The 18,185-nt window shown below is 43.8% G+C and overlaps 2 protein-coding genes across 2 annotated transcripts in view; one reads left to right on the top strand and one right to left on the bottom strand.

The window, feature by feature from the left end:
- Nucleotides 1-10,381, top strand: part of LOC108135088 (extracellular sulfatase SULF-1 homolog) — a 32,177-nt gene extending 21,796 nt beyond the window's left edge. Inside the window, exons 3-10 of the mRNA XM_017255659.2 lie at nucleotides 4,359-5,245; nucleotides 5,789-6,115; nucleotides 6,182-6,860; nucleotides 7,584-8,428; nucleotides 8,494-8,804; nucleotides 9,166-9,363; nucleotides 9,429-9,531; nucleotides 9,599-10,381. Coding sequence (XP_017111148.1) covers nucleotides 4,479-5,245; nucleotides 5,789-6,115; nucleotides 6,182-6,860; nucleotides 7,584-8,428; nucleotides 8,494-8,804; nucleotides 9,166-9,363; nucleotides 9,429-9,531; nucleotides 9,599-9,710 — 3,342 coding nt within the window. The 5' untranslated portion in view covers nucleotides 4,359-4,478 and the 3' untranslated portion in view covers nucleotides 9,711-10,381. The remainder of the gene's footprint in view (nucleotides 1-4,358; nucleotides 5,246-5,788; nucleotides 6,116-6,181; nucleotides 6,861-7,583; nucleotides 8,429-8,493; nucleotides 8,805-9,165; nucleotides 9,364-9,428; nucleotides 9,532-9,598) is intronic.
- Nucleotides 10,382-12,570: 2,189 nt separating this feature from the next.
- On the bottom strand, nucleotides 12,571-15,918 carry LOC108135128 (zinc transporter ZIP1). The gene is made up of 2 exons (XM_017255736.2): nucleotides 14,193-15,918; nucleotides 12,571-12,937 (listed from the first exon to the last, which is right to left on the bottom strand). The coding sequence occupies exons 1-2, from the start codon at nucleotides 15,424-15,426 to the stop codon at nucleotides 12,684-12,686; spliced, it is 1,488 nt and encodes a 495-aa protein (XP_017111225.1). The 5' UTR covers nucleotides 15,427-15,918; the 3' UTR covers nucleotides 12,571-12,683.
- Between the last annotated feature and the right edge of the window lie 2,267 nt (nucleotides 15,919-18,185).

The raw sequence follows: 18,185 nt of genomic DNA, 5'->3' as shown, positions 1-18,185 counted from the left end.
TGCATAAATTCTTGTTTTTATGAGTGTTTTTTTTTTCCTCTTTTTTTGCCAGCAGCTGCAAAATAAATTACTGAAAAGTGTGTAAAACAAATTGCAAGAGATTTCATTACAAAATAAACGCAGACATATGCTGACATAAAATACAAATTTGGCTGCTACTTTATTAAAAAGGAATAAATATTCATTTGGCAATGCGGCGCGGCGATCAAGTCAATTGAAACCTTTAAAACGTAGCCCCTCCCAGGGCGTTGGCCTCTTGGCCGTATAATATAGACCATAAATCGAGCTAAACGTGAATCTCGACACTTGGCTGGTCACTCTCCCTGTTATAATTCTGACAAAACGACAAACAGACACGCAAAAAACAAAAAGATTTATTTGCAACCATTTCGCAAACAATTTGTTGCCATTGAATTTTATTGTTGCGGCGGTGGCGGCGGAACACGATTTGAATATGTGTTCCGCTACAACCACTCACTCACGACATTTCGTTTTTTTTTTTGTACCCATTAAGAAAACGTTCATAACCCACTCCGATCCGCTGGGATCTTTCGTATATTTTGTTTATTTTTTCGACTTCCTCGTCTAACACTTGTCGTCTGACCGATTTGCGGAACGTGCCTCAAAGTCACTCACATTGTGTTCTTTTTTGGCACATTGTTTCGTATTCATTCGAGACAATGTTGATTTAATGTATTGAAGTGTGCTCGTTATTTCATAATTTTTTTGCCCGAGTAGGATATTGAAATCAGGGCGTGTTATAGCTTTGTCAAATTGACTTATGGAGCACACTTCATCCATCCTGCATAATAAACTCCGCTTAATGCATCTTTCATAATCAAAGTGTCAGGCCAAAGTGAGCTTAAATATTTCAAGTCCATTACAAAACTGTCACAACAAGTTTGGGTTTTGTGAGTTGAGTGAGCTGAACGCAAATTGGCTTACCACAGGTCGACCCCTGCCACGCCCCCAAAGCGACACTTGCCACATGTTCTTTGCCCAGTTCTCGGCTCTGAAAGTCGTGTGTAGGCGTGGGTTTAGCTTTTGGGGTCCCATTAAATATGCATAAATCGAACTGGAAAAGCCGAAAGCCGTTAGCCGCCAGCCGCAAGTGACGAAGATGCAGCACTCTGATGCTCTGATGCTCGGTTGCGAGTGGGAGTTGATGGAGCTGCATTCGCCACAGTCGAGCAGGGGCTAGCTTTTAAATAGTTAGTTAAGCGTTAAATTGACTCGGCGAAGCCATCAACTGGTCACATGTCAGACCCAATCCCTAGTCGCCTGGCTGCCTTGTTAATTGCATAATTAAGCGCAAAGTTGGACTTGGCCGGGGTTCACAGCCTACGCAGCCGCTGCTCCACATTTGCAGACCCAACCGGGTCTCCGGACTTCAGACTTCGGTCTCCGGACTCCCTGTTCCCTGTTCCCTGCTCACTGGTCCCCAACTTTGGCCCACTTGAGTCGTTGACACGGCGGCTAATGAGTCCGATCTGCAGAAAGTGGCAGGAACTCGGCAACACCATGCGATCCAGCACTGATAAGACGGAATTTATAATTTGTGCCGGGCCGTCAGATTAGTCAACATCACTCTCTTTGCATATTCATAAGCCTCGGAAGCCTGCGACTACTGTATTTGCACTCTCCAGTGGACTTCGACTTCGCCTTCGACTCCTAGCTGAGTTGAGATATATACACTTTATAAACTTAATTGAATGCATCTCCGTCCTATCTGAAAAGATAACCGCCGACTTTCCCTTTTCTGCCCAGTCTGGTTTTCCTGTTCAACTTCTCAGTCTGCTGTGTAATCATTTTGCTCGCTGGATAAGAGACATCGCACCATTTGATATGCAATTGGATTGTCACGTCTTAGCGAGACTTGCAATTAATTAATTTAACTGCTATCGACTGGCCAAGTCAAGTCAACTTTGAAAATTTGGTGGATTATACAGGGGTTCATATTAAAAAATTGCAATTTCATTAAATAATAAATAACAAACCACTAGTTTTGACCTTACTTATAAAAAACAGTCGTGCTTTTAGTCAAAACTTTTTACTAACAATCGCTGATGTATTTTAACGAAATATAATAATATAAGCCCATACATAGGAAAAGCGAAAACGATGTAACCCTTTAAGAAAAATGTAAAATGTGGGTAATAAAATTTTATGATCACCTAGCAACAGGCACGATTTTGGTTTTAAGAAGATGGAATTGCCGGGAAGAGTTGAGGATTCGGGGGAGCAAAGGAGAAGGACACAGAACCAAAGTCATGAAATTCATGAATGAATCAGGAAATCGTGTTGGCTTTCATCCGCCCTGCAAGCCGCCAGTCTCTCGAGCTCCTTCGGCTGACTTTGGTGAGACAAGTTTGCTGGTGTTGCCAAGTCGGGAACACGTTCACTGTGGTCCAGGCCGGCTCCCAACCGCGTCCCGTACCCCTTTCGCCCTAGCCTCCAACTCCAAGCCACCGATGCCATCTGAGCATGCGTGACGTCTGTCAGCAGGCGACAGGAAGATGCCGCAAAAAAAAAAAAAAATAAAATGAAAAAAAACAGCCTGAATCGGGCTCTTTTGGTCGGGTCTGTTCGCCAAGAAACATGTTTCCTTTTTTAGGGCCGGGGCTGTTGGGTCATGCTTGACCCAAACTTGTTCCCAGCCGGGTTCCCTCTCGATTTGGACTTGGGGGCTGCAGTTGGTCCAGCCATCCAAACCATACGAAAACAGCCTTGGAGAAACAAGGAAGTTTCGCCAGTCAAGTGGCTGAGGGTTTCCAGCTGCTTTCACAATGGATGCACTTCAGTTGGCTTTCCTTCCTTTTGTTCTGCTCAATTGCTTCGGCAATTCTGCAACATTTCGATTGCGATTGCGATTGGAGTGGGAACGTAGAACGTAGCATAATTGAGCATAAATAAATAAAATGGATGGCAAAATATTGCATTTGCGATGGCAAGGCGCTCGAGTGGGAGGCTTTCTCTATTGTGCCGCACTCAAGTGGCTCATTGAGTTGGCTCCCAGCCATCCATCCACCCAGCAGCCATATACCAATTCATCTTGCATCCAGCGCCGGATGTTGGGCATCTCCATCTATCAGCTATTTCTGTTGCAACCTGCATCGTCTCGTGGCTGCCAGGTTTTTTGTTGCCATTATTTGTGCTGAATATTTAACTACAGTTTTGGTCTGGGCATGTCAAAATTCGAACTCCACTCCCAAAACTTTTTGCAGGAAGTTATTGCGGTTATGCAACAGTTGAGCTGCGACTGGGTTTGGATTGAGAAATGGCAGACTGGGCTGGGCAGCTTGGGATTTAAGAGCAAAAAATGTGAATAAAAAGTTATACAAAATATAGTGTATTAAAGTTATGCGGAGAAGAGCAGTAATTTACTTTAATGCTTGAGAAGACTGAGAGTGAGAGACCTCAAGTTGAATTTTGAGAAGCGCGGAGAGCGGCTCAATTTACAGAGAGGCCGCAATAGATCTTAAAGTTTAGCCTCGAAAGCTGAGATGCTCTTTTAGTCGGATCTTTTGTTGCCGAATCGCTTGGCTCACATCAAGGTCGAGTCAAAGCGTTAAGTGCCCTGCCGAATGCAGAAGGTCTTGTCTTGACTTACTGAAGCTTCCACGGTGTTGGACTCTCGAAGAAGTGGCCAAGTTACCTGGCTGGCAAATACAATGCAACAAACGGCGGCACTGCGACCATATAAATCACACTTAAACGGCCCCAGTAAACCACTTTATATCCACCAAATTCCCTTCTTGGTTGGGTGGATGGTAGTTTGGTTTGGGATGGGTTGGTGGGTTGGCAGCTCAATGCCAAACGGGCATAAACCGCATAAGAAAATTTACGTGGATTTGTCAGGGGGTAAGGGAAAAAGGCACTGCGAATGCAGTTTTCACTTAACGGCAAGTGGCACATAAATTTCAGCAAGGACGCAAATACACTTCACCGGAAACCAGGCGGTAGATGGGTGGTTGCATGGGTTGGTTGCATGGTTGGGTGGGCGAAAACGGTCTGACAGTAGCCGACATTTGCTGATAAGTGGACAAAATGTGCATCGCTCTGATTTGTCGCTTCTTCGCAGCTCTTGGCCAAACAATCTTTGGCAAATATTTGGTGGCAAGGGCACTCGAGTCGAGGCACCGTCGAGGTCAACTGGTGCATGAAATTCCGAGGCAAGCAAAGCAGCTGCAAAGAGCAGGCAGGCAGCTGCAAAACAGGCAGCCGAAATGATGGTTGACTTGGCTTGAATCGAGGGGAAGAACACTAAGTCAAGCTAAATTATTTCCACTCTGTGGCTAAGCAAATACTCCTTTGATAAAGCTATAAAGAGGTTAAAAGCTTAATCATCTTCTTTACAGGTCACAAAGCCATGAAGCAGTTTCTGGCCGATTTGCTGGTGTTTTGAGCGCAGCAGCTGAGACGCCGGATAAGCGTCCAGGAATTGAAGCTTTGCTGAGGTTTTCCCTTTACCCAAAACGATGATGCAGCACACCAGCTTACGCCTGGCCATTGGCGGCCTGATACTCCTCCTGTTTGTGCTCCATGTGCTCGGCAAGGAACAGGGATCGCATTCCCACAAACGCGGCCACTCGGCGAAGAGATTCTCGCGTGACTCGAACTCGGCCCGCGAGCGACGACCAAACATTATCCTCATCCTGACCGATGACCAGGACGTGGAGCTGGGTTCGCTGAACTTCATGCCACGCACTCAGCGGCTGCTTAAGGACGGCGGAGCCGAGTTCCGGCACGCCTACACCACCACGCCCATGTGCTGTCCGGCCAGGTCGTCGCTGCTCACCGGCATGTATGTGCACAACCACATGGTGTTCACCAACAACGACAACTGCTCCAGTCCCCAGTGGCAGGCCACGCACGAGACGCGCTCCTATGCCACGTATCTCTCGAACGCCGGCTACCGCACCGGGTATTTCGGAAAGTACCTCAACAAGTACAACGGATCCTACATCCCACCTGGCTGGCGGGAGTGGGGCGGTCTGATCATGAACTCCAAGTACTACAACTACAGCATCAATCTGAACGGACAGAAGATCAAGCACGGCTTCGACTACGCCAAGGACTACTATCCGGACCTGATAGCCAACGACTCGATCGCCTTCCTGCGCTCCTCCAAGCAGCAGAACCAACGGAAGCCCGTCCTTCTCACCATGAGCTTCCCGGCGCCGCACGGTCCGGAGGATTCAGCCCCCCAGTACAGTCATCTCTTCTTCAATGTGACCACCCACCAGTGAGTATATATTTATTGTATTTTTATACCCGTTACTCATAAAGGTAAAGGTAGAATCAAGAAGTTTATATAATCTTGATCAAAAACTATATTATAATCGATCTATAAAATCTAGAAACTTAAGATTTTATATGCCTATTCTAGTTATGCCAACGCAGCGCAAAAGTTTTCTTGGTATTGCAGGTAGTATATAAGTTGGAACGAGTCTAATCGGACAACTATATCATAAAGCTTCCATAGACACAATTAAAAAAAAAATAAAGCAAAAAAAGTTTAGATTTAGTAATCGTATTATATTTCAGAATAACGGTTTTAAGTTTATTAAATTCTATATCATATAGCTTCCATAGGAAAAATCAGAAAATATGAGGTTTTTTTGTTTTTTTCTTGTAGTATTGACCTTGAAGCTCAACAGATGGAGCCACCCAAACCCTGATTGTCTTCTGAGGGCATCTTAATTTAGAAATTGATAAGCTCAGTAAAGGCCATCCCATAGTCCTTCTTGTTTGTAACTCTACCAAACTATTGATTGTTTTCCCCTAGCACTCCATCGTACGATCATGCCCCGAATCCGGATAAGCAGTGGATCCTGAGGGTCACCGAACCCATGCAGCCCGTGCACAAGCGCTTCACCAATCTGCTGATGACGAAGCGCCTGCAGACACTCCAGAGCGTGGACGTGGCCGTGGAGCGGGTCTACAACGAGCTGAAGAATCTCGGCGAGCTGGACAACACGTACATTGTGTACACCTCGGACCACGGCTATCATTTGGGCCAGTTTGGCCTGATCAAGGGAAAGAGCTTTCCCTTCGAGTTCGATGTGCGAGTGCCGTTCCTCATCCGTGGTCCAGGTATTCAGGCCTCCAAGGTGTAAGTGTTTCGAGTGTGTGGTGGTGATCTTATAAAACTTACTAAAATAAAAACATTCTGCCCCAGGGTCAATGAGATTGTGCTGAATGTGGACCTGGCTCCCACTTTTCTGGACATGGGTGGCGTGCCCACGCCGCAGCACATGGACGGACGCAGCATACTGCCTCTGCTGTTGAGCAGGAACCGCGCTGTGCGGGACAACTGGCCCGATAGCTTCCTCATCGAGAGCTCCGGCCGAAGAGAGACGGCCGACCAGATAGCCGAGTCACGTTCCCGCCTCCAAGCCGAGCGGCGAAACATGAAGCTGGTGAACAGTTCGCTGCTTGAAGATTTCGTGGACGGTGGAGGAGAGATTACCAGCACCACCACCACCGTTTCGAGCAGCAGCACTGCCGCCACTCTGATGAGTTCCACCATGCAGCAGCAGCAGCAGCGAGAGGATGCGGATGAGGACGTGGAAACGGACAACGAAGAGGATGAAGCAGATGCTGATGGTGACAGTTCGGCAGCGGCCCTGGAGGAGGAGGATCTCGAGGATGCTGCCGTTGAAGAGGGCGACGAGGAGCTGATCGATCAGGAGTTCCACCAGGACAACGATCTACCCCTGGCCCCATACATAACCAAGATGATGCGCCTCAACTCGGAGTGCTCGGATCCGGCCCTGCTCAAAAACTGCCTGCCCGGCCAGAAGTGGAGGTGCGTCAATGAGGAGGGTCGTTGGCGCAAGCACAAGTGCAAGTTCCATGTGAGTACCTAACTTGGAATCGAACCCTGCGAAAGTATACCGAAAGAGCCCTTTGGCTTCCCCTTCAGCAAATCTGCTAGAGCAAATCACCTCATAAAAATGTTCAATTCAAATGGATTACGATTGGATAACGATTGGATTACGATTGGAATCATAAATCATCCTGTCGTTTTCGTTATTATATTTAATTTTTTTGATAGGCATCAAAATTATATTCCTTAACGTAATTTAAACATGTATCCCATATTCTTTAGGTTATTAATTAACTTTTCTTTATTTAAATGTGTATGACAATAATCGTGAAAGTGGTATCCTCTATGAACCGCGATTTGTTGAAAATGTATAAGCCTGTTGATGATCACTGGCAAATTTTGTATGGCTAGGATCACTTTTTCACTGTTATTTGCAATCATTCTTTTGCTAAAGAATTCGCGTGGATATTCAGAAATTTCAAGTCTTAGTCCGAAGAGTTTAAAGAAGCTTATAAAGTTGAACGAAAAGTTGCCTGGCCAAATATATTTGACACGAGCTGTTTAACCATTTTTTTTGTTTGTTTGTTTTTGTGAGCTACTCGAGCTAAGCTGTTTCAAATGAGTTAATGGAATTATAGCTCATGAATAAGACAAACAGCAAGCTCTAGCTCGGAGCTCATTTAAAAGTCGACTCGATCTGTAGCTGCCAATGATCAATGAAATCAAACTAACCTTGTCATATTTATTCCAGCTCCAGTTAGAGCACCAGTTGGCGGCCATGCCGCGAAAGCAATATCAGCGCAACTGCGCTTGCTTCACGCCCGACGGAGTGGTCTACACCAAGATCCGCGCCCCATCCGCCGGATTGCATCGCGTAAGCAAGCGGACACACCATGGCCCGGGCCGGCGGCGAAACAAGCGGGAGGTGTTTCACACGGAACTACCCTTCGAGATGGAAGAGTTGCTGGGTCTCGACCGGGTCGTCGATCAACTGGCCGAGCACACGCATCGCAGCAAGCGGGATTTGGGCGGAAGTAGCTCTAACGAGTCGATTGCCCAGGTCATCCAGCAGATACAGAGCACTCTGGAGACCCTGGAGCTCAAGTTCAATGAGCACGAGCTGCACGCTTCCAACTCCAGCACCAACTTCCTGGAGCGAGGCGGTCATCGGTGCTTTGTGGATGCGGCCACGGGTAAGGTGAACTGCTCCAATGTGATCTACGACGACGAGAAGACGTGGCGCACCTCCCGGAACCAAATCGATATGCTGATCAAGCTCCTCAAGGACAAGATTGCCAAGCTGAAGGAGATGAAGAAGCAGCTGAGGGAGAGCAACAAGCAGGCGTTGGCCGCTGGTCGGCGGACCGAAAACCGCCGGCGCACTGATCCCACTCTAGACAGTGGAGCCGGGCCGGAGTTCAACATGAGCTACTTCACCGAGGTGAGCAGCACGCCCAAGACGAGCATCGTCGCCGGCCAGAAGGAAGTGTTCCGCGGGTATGGGAGTGCCAATGCATTCGATTCCTTGGAAGAGCCGCAGACCCATCGCTTTTCCCCGCGGGCCGAGTGCTATTGCGAACCCGATGTGGGCGAGAGGTGAGTGATATCCGTTGAGTTTGCATAATTGGACAATTTGTAACCTCCGATGACCTCGTATCCAGCCATGCCGACTCCAAGGAAATGGCCCGCGAGGCGCGCAGGAAGCTGAAGGAGGAGCGACAGCGCAAGAAGGAGCGCAAGCGCATCAAGAAGGCCCGCCTGGAGAAGGAGTGCCTGTCCGAGAAGATGAACTGCTTCTCCCACGACAACCAGCACTGGCGCACGGCTCCCCTCTGGAATGACAGTCCCTTCTGCTTCTGCATGAACGCCAACAACAACACCTACTCCTGCCTAAGGACCATCAACGCCACTCACAACTATCTGTACTGCGAGTTCACCACGGGCCTCATTACCTTCTACAACCTGACCATTGGTAAGATCTTTAAGAAAACAAAAGTTTGGTCAAAAGTTTATATTTTTATAAATGCTACAATGCAAGACTAGTTTATAGTGTTATTTAACCAAATACATTTACATTTTTTTTTTGTTTTCGAATGGTCTTTACTGGGACAAAACTTGAGAAAAACAATTTTTAAAATATTTTTTAAAATAAGAAAATTACTCATTTATGTTTCATATATTTTCTTATATAATATATGAAACATATATATATGTTTTATTTGATCAATTAAAACATTTTAGAAATTTTCTGTTCAAAAAATTCCCTATAGACTATGCTTAAAAAATAATTAAATAACTTGCCAAATGAATGTTGGGTTATATTTTCTCTTCAGATCGCTTTGAGACCACAAATCGCGCAGCAAGTCTAACGCCTGGAGAGAGATCCCACATGCACGATGCGCTGGATCAGTTGAAGGGTTGCCGGGGACGCAGCTGCAGCATCCGGCGACATCAGTCGCACCTGGAGAGCGGATCCAGTGCCCCACTGCTGCCCATCAATCAGGTGCACCGCAACAACAAACGAAAGCACTGTAAGAGTCTCAGCATGAGAAGTTGACCTAGCATTAGTTGTTTCCCGTTGCCTCAATTATTTCAGCTCCCCTCGCGGGAACAGTGGGCAACTTTGGCTTCGTAGGCCCACGACTTGACATGGACGGACTGCCGCCGATGAAGCGGCGCAAGCTATCCAAATACAACCGGTAAGTGATGTCGTTTAGCTGAATCCAGTAGAATCAAGGGTTTAAATTTCTTTAAAACAATTTCCAGATTGACTGGCTCGCAGCAGACGCAATTGAAGCGACGTCCCTGGAAGCAGCAGCCCCTCCAGCAGACCCCGAGATTCTTGGCCACGCATTCTGTGACCCCGGCGGCGGCCTAAAGATTGAGCTGGACCGAGCTGGACCACCACACATATCCTATGCGTACCTTTCGTACCTTGCTTGCCTGCCAGCCTGCTCCTGTTGTTTGGTTTGCCCCATTGGATTATTGGATTTCTTCATACATAAATAAGACTGTGTTTTAATCTATCTACTTACGTTTAGAGCCGTTTAACCAAACTGTGTGTAGTCCAGTCCCTGCTACATTTGGCTTGCAATATTTATATAATTAGAGCTGAACATTTGAATTAGCTCATAGGTCACCTAATTTGTACATAAATTAGTACATTAGTACCGAAATTCTTCGTAAACTAAATAAATTATTTAGCAAATTGGTTAAATGTTAAATTAGTTGAGCATACGTAGCAAAGAATTCAATTGTATGTAGCAAATGCAAAAGAAATTGTATTTATTGGCCAATGCTAAAAGATCAGTGTTAATGTGTATTAGAAAACTAAAACCATATTTATGCCGACTAGATACGTTATAATGGTTAAGTACCCCACCCGAATTCCCAAAGACGTTATGTAGCAGCCCCGCTTGAAAACGAACAAATATATTGTATCTGCCACGTTATGAATGTCATAAAATTAACTACAAATTAATATAAAAATTCTATTATTTATAAAAAGCATCAAGTAAAGTTGCAAATATTAAAATTTTATCACAAATACTATAGTTTGTTATTATTTTTCGGGATTGAAGCTGATTTAGCTAACTCTCTATTTTATATTATGGACATTCGTGCAGTGTGCGTACATTTTTGGTTCGAAAAATAATGAGCACATACTTTTAGGCTGAGCCAATCGTTATTTGTTCTTTACTTGTAGGAAAGTATAACAATTTTAAAGAAATTACTTTACACAAAGACATAGGTGAAATGAATTCTTTGAAAAGAATAATAAAATTTACGTTACATCTTTAGAGATGTAAAACAAAATTTCGATATGCCTTTGTGATAAAGAATCCATTTTTTTTAAATCATTCGTACGCCTTTGGTATTTACTGAATCCAAAAATACAAATTCGGAAATTACGTTTACTCACTAGCGGAAATCAGCACCTCAGTCAAGTGTCAGTCAAAAAACAAAAATGATATTTTTTGTCAACATCTTTTGTTTAGGCTAATCGCATACCACTGTTTTATATGATTTACTGCGAACGCTCGTCTAGTATATTTGGTTCAAGAGCTTGGGTTCAAATGATAATATTGTGCCTATCAGGCAAGAATATTAGAGATTACCTGTTCCGTTTGCCGTTAAGCCTTCAGCCCCGCGGCTATTGCAACAATTTAAGGTGTGTGCCCTCCCCCGAGATACTCTTGATAGTAGTTAGAGACGGATAGCGTTTTGAGTGCGGGCCGATAAGGGGAGTTCCGTTGGAAACAGTATCTTTCAGTATCAACAGCAACAGCATCATCGGGTTTGGCATCGACATCGGCAACAGCAGATGTAAATAAGATCAACCGATGGCGCTAATTAAGCCACCGAGATGTTTTCATCTGCTGTCAGGCATGTTTACCGCCTAACAAATTCACACTTGACACTTGACGCGCTAATTTCCGCTGCAATCCGTCCGTTGGGGATCGGTGGGATGGGGCGTGGGGGGAGTAGGGCCTGATGTTGGGCTGGCTGCCAGTTTGGCTCGAGCGGAGAACATTCGCTTATCTGAGTTATCAAAAAAAATAAAAAAAAAAGAAAGAGATAGTGGACCGGTGGGAAAGAGCAGCGGGGCCAACTTGAAACCGGTCTGCGCATTGTGTGGAGATATCGTGTTAAAAATGTACGCAAGCACCGAAGTTATCAGCTGGAAATTGTGTTTATTGTGGTCTATGGGACAAAAGCAGCACGATCACATGATGAACCCAGACCTGGCAACAAGGCCTTGTTCATAAGTCCACCCCACTTTACGATTCGCCAACTGTTGTTGAGATATCGTGCTGAAATTTCACAATGCCTAGAATCAACTTGGCGCCCCAAACGGGGCCTGGCTAAAATCTGATGGGGGGAACTCTATGCCCAGGCACGTACTTCGCTTTATGGCGGGTATTCTACAAAAATTCGTGAAAGCAATCAAACTTCAGAATACAACCCAGTTTGAAATGCCAGAAATATATTTGTAACACGTTTAAGCAGCTTGCTCTGGATCTTGTAAACGTAAATAATTTACGATGCCAGCCAAACCAATTGACACTACAGAATATATACATATGACCAAATTTAAGCAACTTTTGGCCATGTAAAGAGCTTTTTTCAATCTTGATTTATTAAAATATTTAGCATAAATACAGATCCTTGTGCAGATAACCGAAAACCCGATTTGATAAATATTGTTCCTTTTTTATGCAATACTTTTTTAGCAGTTATAAAATTCCTTTCAAAACTTGTTATGTTATTTATACAATTTATTAATTTTATTGGCTTTAAATCCAGTTAGTTAGCTGAGTTTTAGGCAAAAGCCATAAGGAAGAGTGAAATTGAATGCAAAACTTTTCATGTTGCCTTTTTAAAAAAAATTAAAAAAAAACTATTTATTGAAAAGCTTTCTTAAATAACATATGGGTGCTTTGTTGGCCTTGACTGGCTAAAAATACAACAGCTCAATAAATCATAAGCAGGTATTCAAATTTATGAGAAAACACTTTAAAATATATTTAATTTAATGATAACAAAAACGTTTCGTGTTTATGGGTGCCATAAATGACAAAAACCACTTAAAGGACTGGTTGTGCCCAGCAATATATTTAATTTATATACCCATATACCGCATGCTAGAATTGTATTATTAAATTATAAATAAATAAAACTAAAAAGCAAAATAAAAGGTGCATTTTTCTTCAACACCTTGCTAATAGAATAAAAGATAACTTTGTTATATTTAATTTGGTTTTACTTTCACTATGATTACAGTTTATGTCTACATAAATACATATATAATACAATAATTAGATCAAAACTCTGCTGGGCAGTCTACCACCTAGGCGTCCTTCTTGGGGTGTGCTTCGAGCAGCTTTTGGGTCACCTGCCGCAGGAGCTGCAGCTGCTGCTCGTAGTTGTGGACCGCGGCCAGCTCCTCGGCGTGGTTATGGTGAGGTGGGTGATCGTGGTCGTGATCATGGTCGTGGGCGTGGCCCGAGCCCGACCTGGTCTCAGTCTCATGGTGATCGTCTGTGTGGCTGGACGATGAGCAGCTACTGTGGCTATGGCTATGACCGTGTCCACCACCGGAAGCTGTAAGCGAAGGAATGGTACAAAGTTAGCAAAACAATTGACTAACCTCCGTTTGAGGTAGAACAGTCTTAAGTGTGAAGAAAGCCAATTCTTATCTGGCAGACCCCATTTCCTCAGGGTTATTTACACACAGTTCTCCATTGATTGCTAAACTTTTTCGTCATAGTAGCGAGAAGTCGCTACCAGTGGAACGCATTTCAATCACCCCAATCTAAGCTATGATTTATGAGCGGTTTTTCCCGTTCCTATCTTGCCCATATATTTACTTATCCGACTTTCGGTTAATCACATATTGGTAGCGAACACTTTTTTTTCCTGAATTTACATCCCGTGCTCATCTGTCCGAAGTTATATGTGGTTTTCACGGTACTTTTTCGCATGGGCAACCCCCGGACTTTTTGCGATGACTTCATGTCAGGAACGTGATTTTTACTTCATCTGTTTGCTAGGTACACAGACAAACATATTTATATGTCGGTTAACAAAATAAACCGCAGCAAGGTCTGTTACAAGGCCAACCACGCAGCTTCCAGCGGATCAGCGATATAGAACCTGTTCCCAATTCACCCGAATCGATTCCGGTTAAAGAATCTCATCTGACAGCCCGCCGACAATCGTACTAATTATCCCTAAGCCTGGTCTCTAAATTATCAGCAAATACATAAAAGTATTAAATTAACTATCGAGCAACAGTGCCTGAATTTAAAAGTGTCGATAAATTTAATAAATATTTACATGTAAAGGAATCTCGCTCAGTATTTGCATGTACTTATTTTTAATTAACACCAATTGTCTACGGATGTACATTTTAGTATTGAGAGACAAGTGACAGCTTAAAAAATAATAAATTTTCCTTAAACGAAAGTTTAACAGCATAGTAAAGAAAATGTCATTCACAGGACCAAAATAATCATTATTGATTTTTTTTTAAATTAAAATAATAAAAACTTAATGTAGACCATTTTAGATTTAAGTATGGAAAGATTTAAACACGTCCTTGCTGGCTTTTGTACTATATCACTCAAAACAATCATTTGACTAGGCAAGATACAAAAAAAATTTTTGTTTTTTTTTTAACATTAAGCTTATAATGATTACGCTCACTGGTTTTGCGAACTTAATCATTCTGTCATGAATATTCACAAGCTCCGGTCTTTCTCGTTTCAAACAAACTAAACAAAACCAAATAAAAATCGATCATCAAGGGAGATTCTGCGATGCTATTTTGTGTAACTCATTCATTTTGAATACTCACTCAACTGCTGCAGGCCGAACATGACGAGGAAGCCAACAAATAGGGCTAGGTAGGCACGCAGACCGGATCGATTCTTCGAGAGGATCTCGAAGAACACCACATAGATGAGTGTGCCGCAGGCGAAGCCCTGCAGGATGGCCGATACCAGACTTGGTCCGCTCGTCTCCTGGCCATGATTGATCAGGATGCCGATGCCGATGCCCAGCGGACTGACCACGGCAAAGGTCAGCACGTAGACAATGGCCAGGGTCATCCGGGTGCGGGCCACAATGAGCTCGACGCCCACGCAGAAGGCCAGAACCAGTTTGTGGGCAGACACAGCGCCGAACATGAACCACACCGAACTGGCGGAGCTCTCCAGGCCAATGGCCATGCCCTCGAAGAGCTCGTGCAGCGACAGAGCGGACACAATGAAGAGTCCGCGCAGCGAGGAGGCCAGCATGTCGCCGGCGGAGGCATCATCCGCCATCACTGGCAGATGGCTATGGCCATGGCCATGGCCATGACTGTGTCCGTGTCCATTGACCTTGCTCTGCGGCTTAGAGGCAAACTTCTGCTGCTCCAGATCGCTCTGCAGGAGATTCTGCACCGAGAGGGTTCCCAGTTCGGCGGTGCCTGCCAAGGACTGCGTCGATGGGGCAGTGGGTGCGGTGGCCTCGCTGGGTTTCAGTAGATGGCTATTCCGGATGCTGTGACCCCGCTCAAAGGCGGCGCCCGCCTCGTCCTTCTGGTGATGGTGGACATACGTGTGCATGGCCTCCTCGATGAAGTACATGAGGAAGAAGCCGCAGCACATGAGCAACTCGGCCAGCGGAAAGCTGAGCTCGCCGACGATGCCGCACTCCTGCAGCTCCTCGACCACCTCCTGCACTTCGGGCAGCAGATGGAGGAAGGTGGTGGCCAGCAGGACGCCGCCTCCGAAGTACAGCAGGCATTTCACAACGATCGCTGACCTGGCATTCGTTTGGTTCTCCGTCCAGCGGTAGCAGCGGTTCAGCAGGAAGGGAATGGAGCCGCAAATGGTGCTGGCGCAGAATAGCACCACCATGGCGGTGACCTTGGCCACCAGCACTCCACTCACATCCTCATCATCGTGGTCGTGATCGTGGTCGTGGTCATGGTCGTCGTGATCGTCATGATCCTCTCCTTCGTGACGTGATGCCCAGCGGTTGGCGGCGGGCTCATCGATTTGCAGGAAGCACTTGAGAAAATTATTCACTTGCGTTTGATTCATGCTGCTGTTCGTTTGTGGCGCTTTTGTTTTGTTTCGATTTGGCTGCGGTCTGAGTTTGTTTGGTTTTCCACTGATCTCTCGAACCAGCTACACACACTCCACACCACTCCACTCTCCACAGTGAACACACTCAGCAGGTCTCCGCCTTCTCCTCTCTGCCCACTTTGTGGCCAAAATAAAGCAACTCTCTAGGCTAAAACTGTTCCAGCGGCATGTGCTGCGTTCGGAATCTCAATCGGCTGGGTTGGTGGGTTGGGCTCATCTGGTTGGGCTGCCTTCTGCACTTGCATACCGCCTGAGTTTCCCTTTTTTTTTTTTTTTCTCAGCCACTTTTCTTTCACTTCGGTTGAGTTAAGAGCCTGCTAATTGGTAGTACAGGTTGGGTTGGGTTGGGCTGGCTTGGGTTGCGATTTGAATTGAATTGGTTTTCTGTTTTTAACTGCTCACAGGTGTTGATCGCTTGAGGCGGTCTCGCAGACTGACGGTGTCGAGATTTGGTAGTTCGCTTGAATATCTTTCGCGGGCTCGACGCTCCACGCTCCACGCTCCCACTAACGAAGACCAGACGTGAGCAGCAGGTTAAGCAGGTAAGAAACCGCTCCTAAAGCTCGCTCTCCCACTCGCGAGCGTTCACCTGTGTGTACCGCTGCTCGTTTGGCAATAGCGCTAATTGTCTTGGGCCCAGCATAAAGCATTCGTACACACACACACACACATTTTAACGGACAACACAGATGCATTGCACAAAGGCCAGAGCAATTGAGTAATTGCATCCGTTCACTTTGGCCAGCATTTAAAGGCGCCTGACCTTAGCCAAGATGTAGGATCGCGACTTTTACTTTGCCCCCACTTTGTGGCCGGAAGCAAAAGCTCTCTGCGGTTTGCGTCCCGGCTAATTGGTAATACAAATAACTAACGGTTTTTTTAGTTATGGCCTAAATCAGGGTTGCCAAAACATTCGGGAATAACAAGAAATTATATGGCATTACACTTATATGCCAAATAACCTATTAACATGTAAATAAAACTTAATCAAAAAAGCGCCAACATAATTCGTTTAAGTTTGCTATTCAATTTTGTACCGAAATTTTGCTAGGTAATATAAATTTTTCATTTAAATGCAGGGCGCAAAGAGTATAACAAAGTGTCTTTAACAACTACCAAAAACAGGTATTTGTATTAAAGTCAAATGAGTATAATAAACTTACTTTTCCAATTACCGAAATTAAGTAATGGTAAGCTATCGTTAACCCCGTTAATATATAGATTTCACAATCTCAAAGCATGTAAAACTATTAGTAAAAGTTTGTTAGGTTTTACGGATGTTTTGGAGATATGAAGATACTAAACCGCCGAGTTCCTAATTAAAATGGATGGAGTAATCGATTGGAATTCAGACGTGCTATATTGTTTACCTATTACTAATAGTTACTGTAAAATACTAATTATAACGGCACTATTGGCTACGTCAAAACAATGTGCAATTCTATTGACGTGAAATAAGGCGCCTGCGATTTGCTCGAGCTTGTGAAATGAGTAAGGAACACCAGATGGGAGGAGCGTGGACCGATCGTGAGGTGACTGTTAGAGGCACATGATCTATCAATTAGCATAATCAACCGCATCGTAATTTGTCTAATTCTTTTGTTTTCTCTGCAAAGCCTATTAGTTTATCATAATTTATTAAACATAAAAAAGATTTCCATTAATTAGCCTAAGTAGCGTTCCAGATATGGTACAAAAAACGGGGTTTTTTTTCAATAATTTTTCATTTATTTCGGTTTTAATTTTTTCTTGTTTTTTTTTTTATTTTCATTTTTTTGTGTTTGTTCTTTTGTTGGTTGTTTTTCTCCTTGGTTTGCTTACATCGTTTAATGTTATCATTTGTTGTTGCTGTTATACTTATACATTAATAATAAATCATTTTTACACAATATTTCTGTTGTTATTTTACTTGTTTCGCGTTCGCAATCGATATAATGCCTACAACACACCAGTTGGAAAATATTTCTGGGACTTCGTCACTCGCGTTATTTTTCGATCTATTAGAATTAAATATTTTTCGATTTACTTTTGTTTTAAAACTGCTTTGCCGCAGTTAACAATGTTAACTGCTATACCTGCAAATAGCAAAAGGCCTGCGTGCACTGCTTGCTTGCCAACCATTAAACGCTTTATTTTTGTTATCTTCGGATCTGCTCCGCTCTGCTCGATTTGTGTCGCAAATATGTAAATTTCCTTTCTTGAATATATAAATCATCAATGCATGGGTTATTTGTGTTTTTGTTTATCAACATTTAAAGTACATTATGTATGTATAATTTGTTATATTTTATTTTATATAAACTAGTGCGGTTTTGTTGGTTTTTCCGGATTCCACCATCTTCATCATAGAAATGTCAATTTTAGCGTAATTTGTTTGTGTATCTTTAATATTTTATATATAATACAAATGAGTTTTTTAACTATACAGGAAATTTGGGTTAATTTTATATGCAATGTAATCCATGTAAAATTTGAAATTTGATTTACTGTTTTGTTTTTAAGGTTTCTTTTCCTGGTTTTATGCTAGAAAGATTGCAAAAAAACACGATAAATTTGCCTTGTTCTTGTATAGTTAATGCTATTTTTGTTTTCCTTGTTATATGTATATTTGTAATAAGTATAAAAAACTTGTTTAAAATATATATTCCATACGATTTATTCATTTTAGCATTACTCTTCACGTTTCATGGAGGAGTGAGTGTACAGGGAAAACA

The sequence above is a fragment of the Drosophila elegans genome, unplaced genomic scaffold (genome assembly GCF_018152505.1).
Source record: "Drosophila elegans isolate 14027-0461.03 unplaced genomic scaffold, ASM1815250v1 contig_476, whole genome shotgun sequence".
Taxonomy (NCBI): Eukaryota; Metazoa; Arthropoda; class Insecta; order Diptera; family Drosophilidae; genus Drosophila; species Drosophila elegans.
The sequence above is the reverse complement of the archived record's forward strand: the minus strand, read 5'-3'. Positions and strand labels throughout refer to the sequence as shown.

What these genes read in the sequence shown, in the direction of transcription:
- LOC108135128 (XM_017255736.2), bottom strand. Translation starts at nt 15,426, where the DNA reads ATGAATCAAACGCAAGTGAATAATTTTCTCAAGTGCTTCCTGCAAATC. An exon ending in GTTCGGCCTGCAGCAGTTGA is followed by an intron (nt 12,938 to 14,192) that starts GTGAGTATTCAA and finishes CTTCGCTTACAG; the next exon opens with CTTCCGGTGGTGGACACGGT.